Source organism: Otolemur garnettii, unplaced genomic scaffold, assembly GCF_000181295.1.
Source record: "Otolemur garnettii isolate 467f Iridium unplaced genomic scaffold, OtoGar3 scaffold00029, whole genome shotgun sequence".
In the NCBI taxonomy this organism is placed as follows: domain Eukaryota; kingdom Metazoa; phylum Chordata; class Mammalia; order Primates; family Galagidae; genus Otolemur; species Otolemur garnettii.
The window spans coordinates 16,503,631-16,511,772 of NW_003852424.1; the positions used below are offsets into that span (position 1 = coordinate 16,503,631).

Genomic DNA, 8,142 nt, shown 5'->3' on the forward strand with positions numbered 1-8,142 from the left:
CTCCCCTCTGACCTTGCTCTCTGGGTCTCAAATCCTGACCACGGGCTCATGGTCAGAGCGTGGGCCTAGGTGAGGGACTTGTACCTTCTGGTGCCTGGCACCCTGGATGTGGGCTGCATAGGTGTCTGGCCCTGTGCAGGACACAGCACACAGGCCACAATGCAGATGTCCCTGAATCCCACGTGGGCTGCTGTCAGGCTGCACACCTGTCTTCTGAGCTGCCTTCTTTTTGTGCCTCTGGCCTTCCAGATGCTCACGGTAGGTCTGTAGCAGGGAGGGAGAGGTGGACTGAGGGGCATCTGCCCAGAAGACACTGCCCCTCCCCTGAAGGCCACCTGCAGGCTTAGCATATGGGAGCACAGTGGGTGACAGAGGCCCTGTCCCCATCCTGCTACCCCCTGGCACCTGGGAGGCTCAAGGGTTTCTTCATTAAATTCAGTTGACAGACTCAGAAACTTAGATCAGAAGGTACAAGGTTTCTACCCTTTTCTAAAAAGAGTTTCTTTTCTTTTCTTTTCTTTTCTTTTTTTTTTTTTTTGAGACAGTCTCACTTTATCCCCCTCAGTAGAGTGCTATGGCGTCACAGCTCACAGCAACCTCCACCTCTTGGGCTTAGGCAATTCTCTTGCCTCAGCCTCCCAAGTAGCTGGGACAATAGGAGCCCACCACAACGCCTGGCTATTTTTTTTTTTTTTGCAGTTTGGCCAAGGCTGGGTTCAAACCCGCCACCCTCGGTATATGGGACCGGTGCCCTACCCACTGAGCCACAGGCGCAGCCTTGAAAAGAATTTCTTAAGAGTGCATCCTCAAAGTGATCACACATTCAGTTTGTAGGGTTCGGCTATAAACAGATAAGCCCAGCTTTTCAAAGGGTGACCTCAGAAACTGAGGAAGGGCGCATGCTGCCTGGATGACGCAGCATCCATTTCATTTTTAGAAAACTGGCTAATAGACCGAGGGGCTCCATGTGTGGGGGACTCACTTGAGGGAAGTTCTGTGTGAATGAGTCACAGGCCTCCACATCCGGGAGTGCCAGGCTTAGAATATCTAATGGCATCTGGGGAATGATCGGCACTGCCTGGCATGGAATCCTGGGCTTGGTTCTTGGAATCCTGAAACCAGGCAAGCCACAGCCAGGGCATTTCATGGGAGCCATGAAACCAATGCGTTTTAGCCATGCTGAAAATGAACATTCTGCAGAGTAAAAGTGGCCCTGAAAACACGTAAGAAACTGGAACATTGATTTGTTCCAGAAAGGAAAAATAGAAGTGAGCAGAGGGCGGAGGCAGACATTTTACTATGTTCTCTCCGGAATTTAGGAATCTTGAACCTTGTAATCATAGCACCTGAACAACTGAATAAATATGCACACAAGCACACACACAAACTAGGAAAAAGAGTCTATCCATGGAATAGAGAAGAGTCTAGAAGAATATACACCAAGCTGCTCTTAGTCATTATTTTAGGGTGCTTTTGGCGTACACTGCAATGGCAAACTCTGAGCTTCAACACACATTGGCTGGATTTCTATCCTCATCGCTCATACTAACTCTGAGTTCCTCGAAGTACTGTCCCTCTCTGAGCCTCAGGCATTTCACCTGCCACATGGGGCAGATATAAGGATTAAATAAACAATGTAATAGATTAAACAGCCCACCTAATGTGCTGGATGGAACTCTAAGCACAGGTTAAGAGCACATGTTTGCTATTTTGAACAAACATCTGTATTGTCAGAGTAGCTACCATGAACACAGTCTATGTGTGTTTTGAGAACAAAGAGGGCATTCTAGAAAAAGGCACATGGTGGGTGCTGCTGGCTCCAAGGGACTCCGACTAAAGCCCAAGGCCCTGTTCCTGGCCCCATGGGCTAGCCTGGGGGGCTGCAGGTCTCTCCTCTTGGAGACCTCATAGAAACTGTACTATCTTGGACTTAGAAAGGCCGCTTAGAGGGACACATAGAGGAAGTACAAAAGTATCACCACCCCAGCTCCTGGGAATTTCGTACCAACCCAAGTCCATTATGAGTAGCAGATGAAGACCATATGGGACAGTTTACATGTTGATGGTGCTTGGAACCCTACCTACTGGGCTAAGGAGTCTTGCTCTTACTCAGGCTGGTCTAGAACTCCTGGCCTCAAGTGATCCTCCTGCGTCAGCCTCCCAAAGTACTAGGATTAAAGGCAAGAGCCCCTATACCTGGGCTGCATTATTTCTTATAACTGCATGTGTGTCTACAATTATCTTCAAAAAAATTTCAACTTAAAAAGTGCAATGATTATTAGCCGGGAAGAACAAGAGCTAGCATCTCTGGAGCATGTCACCTGTGCACTAGGCACTGTGCTAAGGGCTGGCTTGTTTGGGTACTATGACTTTCTCAGGAGGCAGGTCATAGTATTATACCCTTTCCCACCAGGAGGCTCAGAGAGGCCATGCTGCTTGCTCTGGTCTAATGAGGGGTGGGCTTGGCCAAGTCCGGAACCCATGCTTGGAATTCACACATGTTACATGCCCTGCACATCTGCCCAGGGAGACATCAAGCACTTCTGCCAAATGCTGCTGGGAGGAGTCCAGGAAGCATGTGGGGAGATGCTTGTGTTTGATGTAAGGAACCCAGAAGACATGAATTTTCATATTCAGCAAGATCCTCATGATGCAAAATAAAAATCACACATAGAAATAAAGATGAGAATAAGCAAAGCTCACCCTTTGCTAACGAGCATTCATTTCACAATAGAAGAAAGCATGTTTTCCACACACTCTTCTACCTGAGGACTCTTCAAAGGAAGCCATGTCTCTCCTAGCATGAGGGGAAGAGCCACGACCAGGAAAGGGTAATGGGGTGGGGAGGGGTCCCAGCCTGGCCCTGAGCTGATAGGGTTTTCTGGAGGCTTCTCACACAGACTCAGTGACTCTCCATGGCCCAGAGCTTTCTTTCAGAATATTAAAAACAAAAAAAATGAGGATGTTGTTTTGCCAAGACAGAGCTCTAGGGTCTAATTATCTTTCCAGGAAATGAGCCCTCAACTTCAGCTGGGTTATTTTTGAGCTTTACAACCTCAAGCTTATGTGTCTGATGAGAAGAGACTTCACTTGTGTGTCCCAAATGCCACCCTGCAAACACACACATGCACACATGCATGCATATATACATGCATATGCACACACTCATGCCCCCACATGCACACACACACTTTAGGCTTTAGCAGAATACCCAGCTCCTTATGTCTGCCCATGGCCCTGCTTAGATGGCCCCTCAGTAAAGGGATGCCATTGCCAGCCACCACAGTATTCAAGACTAGGCCACCGAGGTCCCTGGCAATGTCAGGCCTAACTCCCGTTTCTTCCACTGGAATGCCACAGGGCCTGTTTAAGGCAATTCTGACACATACTCTATGGTGCAAGTTCAATGATAAGCCTTGATTTGGCAGGCAGTGACTCTGACATTTGGCATTCTGAACTCTGTCCTACTGAGGGAGGAGGGTAACTGACCTGGGGACCCGCACAGCTGATCTTGCAGACGTCACAGTAATGAAGCTGGGGCTCCTTGGGTATCCCCTTGTGCTTTGGTAGCTTCTTGGGTAACAGTGGCTTCCAACCAGGCCTGGGGCTTCTCCCAGAGCCTGGGGGTATGGGCAGCAGTGGAGGCTGCCTGGGTGGTGGCTGCTGTGGGGGCCCTGGGAGAGGTGGGGGCTGAGTCTGGGGGGACAATGGTGGAGGACAGTGAGGGTGGGCTGCAGGGTAAACCAGCATGTCACAGCTTGGGTAGTTTGTACCTAAGGAGCAGAGAGAAAAATGAGAGAGAGAGCAAGAGAAGATGAGGGTGACCACGCAGGAGCAGAAAGACAGATGGGAAAACACTTGTCTTACCAGTATGCAGGTCGTTGGTAGGACCATAGGAGGCCTCAGGGTAGGAGGTCATGGTGGATGTCTTGGACTGGACACCTGTCACCATAGAGTAGACACAGCCTGATATCGAGGTGCCCTCTGGCTGCCTGACCTTGGCTGGGAGCACTTCTGGGGGCTGAGCATAGCTGTGGCCACCCGTGAGGCTAGGCTGCCTGTAGCTGTCTTTAATCTCTAGAGGACAGGCACAGGTTCCTGGAAGGTCTGTGGTCGTGTTCTGGGGTTGGCAGGCAGCAGACTGGAAGCACTGTCTGTCTTTGTAGCTGCTGGTGGCCACTGACCATCTGTAGCTATAACTGTCCTGCATGAGGGTCGCACAAGAGAAACACAGAGAGTAGGGGAAAGCTGCTCAGGGCCAAAGGAGAAACCACACTTGTTCATCAGGGCCCCGGAGAAGGAGGAGGACGGTATCCTGGTATATATGTAGCTACATGCCAAGGCCACTGCCCCAACCAGGGGGGAGCCCCTAACCTATGAGACTTTCCTCCTCCTTCAGAGTCATCCCTCAGGCTGGGTAACAGACAGGGGACAAAGCTCTGTGCATGATGGTCCCCCAAAGCCCCCCGGAGCTGCCCTCTGGTGGTATAAATGTGGCAGGTTCCCCTTTCTCTCTTGAGCTGGAATTTCTCTCCCTCTCTTGAGGGAGTGACTCTGGTTTCATTCTTCCCTGTCTAGTACATAGTACCAGCAGAAAATGTCAGAGGGAAGACCACTATGAAGACTCCCGAGAGATGGGGTTCAGGTGGGGAACTCACTATTCCCACCCACACAACAATGCTCTGATGTTTTCCAGTAAGGCTGGCCAAAGAAGAGACAGGATACCTGGTAGGTGGCTGTGGTGGTGGGTACAGGACTGGGCTCCCAAGGCTGGCTGCTATCAGTGAAGTCCTGGCTGAAGTGTTGCTGGTATCCACTGTGCCCTGCCAGGATGGCTGGGGGAGAGGCTTGGCCCACAGCAGGGCCTGTTCCAGAAGAGGGCTGGGGAGGGGCCATCAGAGGCTGAGCACTAGAATCACACATAGGAGCCCAACTGGATCAGATCAGGTTCTGAGGCACACTTGGGTCAACCACAGAAATTCCAGCCAACATGGGACTGGAGCGGCATGGCTTCCCTTCATACAGCACTTTCTGTGACCCCTGAACATAGTGGAGACCTTCCCATGAGCCTAGGTATGGTTTTAAGCACTTTTCACAGATTAACCCAGTCTCACGACATTGCCATGAGGTTGGGACTGTCCTTGTACTCGATCTACAGATAAGAAAACTGAGGCACGGAAGTGCAAAGTTGGGACCTGAACCCATTCCACCACTTCTCAGATAACCTACTCGTGCAGTGGGTCTTTGTCTTAACATCAAGATTCTCCAAAAAAAGTTGAACTTTAACAATAGGGTCATCCCTTGGTGTTACTGGGGGATGCAACCCAGGACCCCCAGAGGATAGCAAATCCACAATGCTCAAGTCTGGTATAAAATGGTGTAGTGTTTGCACATAAGCTTTGCATGTCCTCCCAGGTACTGTAAATTACCTTTAGATTACTTACAATGACCAATACATTGTGAGATCTATGGAAATGCAGCAGAACCTCTGTAAGCTGACCACCCAGGGAACAGTAGCAAACTGGTCAGCATTGGTAATGTTAGGAACTAGGCCTGCTGTACTAATATGTACATGTGGTACCTGGTCAATGAAAATTAGGTCAAATGAGGAGGTGGTCAGTGCAGGTCAGCTATGGAGGGTCTACTGTAGTTATCATATTGTATCATTTAAGGAACAATGACAAGAATAAAAGCCTGTGCACTTCAGTGTAATTTTTTTTCAAATATTTTCAATCCTTGGTTGGTTGAATCCATGGATGTAGATCCCACAATACAGAGGGATGACTGTGTTTTTAAAAAAATGTATATATATATATATATATATGTACTTTTTTATGAGACAGAGCCTTTATTGCCCAGGCTGGAATACAGTTACATCATCATAACTCACTGCAGTCTCAAACACCTGAACTGAAGCAATTCTCCTGCCTTCGCCTCTGGAGTAGATGGGGCTATAGGTGCATGCCATTGCAAGACTATGCCCAGCTAATTTTTATTTTATTTTATTTTTATTTATTTATTTATATTTAAGAGACAGAGTCTCACTTTGTCACCCTTGGTAGAGTGCTGTGGCATCACAACTCACAGCAACCTCCAGCTCTTAGGCTTAGGTAATTCTCTTGCCTCAGCCTCCTGAGTAGCTAGGACTATAGGCACCTGCTGCAACACCTGGCTATTTTCTTGTTGCAGTTTGGCTGGGGCCAGGTTTGAACCCGCCACCCTTGGTATATGGGGCCAGTGCCCTGCTCACTGAGCCACAGGCACCACCTAATTTTTTTTTTTTTTTAAGACCGTCTCCCTCTGTCACCCTGGGTAGAGTGCTATGGTGTCATAGATCACAATAACCTCAATCTCCTGGCTTTGAGCAGTCCTCTTGCCTCAGCCTCCTGAGTAACTGGGACTATAAGCACCCGTCATAATGCCTGACTAGTTTTTCTATTTTTAATGGAAACAGGGTCTCATTCTAAGGCTAGTCTTAAACTCCTGAGCTCAAGAAATCCACCTGCCTCAGCCTTCCAGAGTGCTGGAATTACAGCCATGAGCCATCACACCTGGCCTAATTTTTAAATTTTTAGTAGAGACAGAGTCTCCCTATGTTGCCCAGGCTGGTCTCAAACTCCAGGCCTCAAGCAATCCTTAGACCTTGGCCTCCCAAAGTGCTGGGATTATAGGCATGAACCACCTTGCACAGCTGACTTTTTTATAACAAAATATCTGACATGTAGAACATAATAAATGCATGCTACTGAGAAGTGATACATGCCAATGTTTTGCTATATGTATCTGTGTCAAAGCTTATTTTTTAAATAAATAGAGAGAATTGAAGCTCCACTTAAGTCCTATTCCCCTTCCTTCCTCCCTAGGGTTGGCAGTCCCCTGCCCGATCATGATTTTTACGCTTTTCCTCCCTATCCACCAGTCTTCCTATGACACAGGTGTTGTTGTTTTTCAATGTTATGTGTGTGCAAAGCTGCATCCTTATTATGCATCTTATGCTACAACTTACTTCTCCCAAACCTTGTCTGGAACATGCTCATATCTGTACAAGTACACATGGTTCATTTATTTTAACCCAGGGGTCCTCAAACTTTTTAAACAGGGGGCCAGTTCACTGTCCCTCAGACTGTTGGAGGGCCAGACTGCAGGCCCCGGGACGAGTTGGCTGCTAAGCAGGACAGGCAGCAGTGGCAAAAACACCTGGTAGGCCAGATAAATGTCCTAGGCGGTCCGCATGTGGCCTGCGGGCCGTAGTTTGAGGACGCCTGTTTTAACCCATATGGTTATTCCCTGTGCAGCCATCCTACCTGGGCAAAAAGTCCCCTCACTGGGCACTGAATTTAAGAGCTACATCATCTGATATGGAGCCACCAGCTATAACTGGTATACAATACAATGTGGATGGAACTTGAGGACATGATGGCTAGTGAAAGAAGCCAGACTCAAAAGGACTAATCCTGTGTGATTCCACTTGAAGGAAGTCCCTAGAGTTGTCAGGTTCACAGAGACAGAGTAGAATGGTAGGTGTCAGGGGACAGTTTTATCAGTGTTTTACATTAAAATTGCATTTTTGATAAAAATACACTTAATTTTTGCACACTCTGATTTTAACAGCATCTCATGGTTGAATCCTTGTACCCTCAGGCATCCATGTGGGGAAGGAATTTGTTTCCCTGGGAGGCTCTGGAATAGAGGGTAAGGCTTGTGGCCTCAGTCTCTCACATCCTCTTTGGTGCTCTGCAGTGCCCCAGCTGCCATGACAAAGTACCACCCACTGGGCAGCTTAAGCAGCAGAGATTTGTGGTCTCAAAGTTCTGGAATCTAGAAGTCAGAAATCAATGTGTGGGCAGGGTTCATGCAGACAGCCACCTTATTCCTGTGTCTTCTCATAGTCGTCCCTCTGTGCATATCTGTGTCCTAATCTCTCCCTCTAAGGGGATCCTAGTCGTATTGGATTAGAGAAAACTCTAATAATCTCATTTCAATCTAATTCACTCTTTAAAGTCTCCATGTCCCAAGGGTCAGCGCCTGGAGCTCAGCAGCTAGGGGTCAGCCACATACATGGGAGCTGGTGAGTTCGAATCCAGCCTGGGTCTGCTAAAACAACAATGACAACAACAACAACAACAACAAAAAAAAAAAAAA

At 48.1% G+C, this 8,142-nt stretch overlaps 1 protein-coding gene across 1 annotated transcript in view; it reads right to left on the minus strand.

Moving 5' to 3' along the window:
* Positions 1-8,142, minus strand: part of ZFR2 (zinc finger RNA binding protein 2) — a 48,619-nt gene that overhangs the window by 18,068 nt on the left and 22,409 nt on the right. The window contains exons 2-5 of the mRNA XM_023512642.1: positions 4,726-4,909; positions 3,868-4,204; positions 3,490-3,773; positions 85-264 (exon numbers count right to left, since the gene is read on the minus strand). Coding sequence (XP_023368410.1) covers positions 85-264; positions 3,490-3,773; positions 3,868-4,204; positions 4,726-4,909 — 985 coding nt within the window. The remainder of the gene's footprint in view (positions 1-84; positions 265-3,489; positions 3,774-3,867; positions 4,205-4,725; positions 4,910-8,142) is intronic.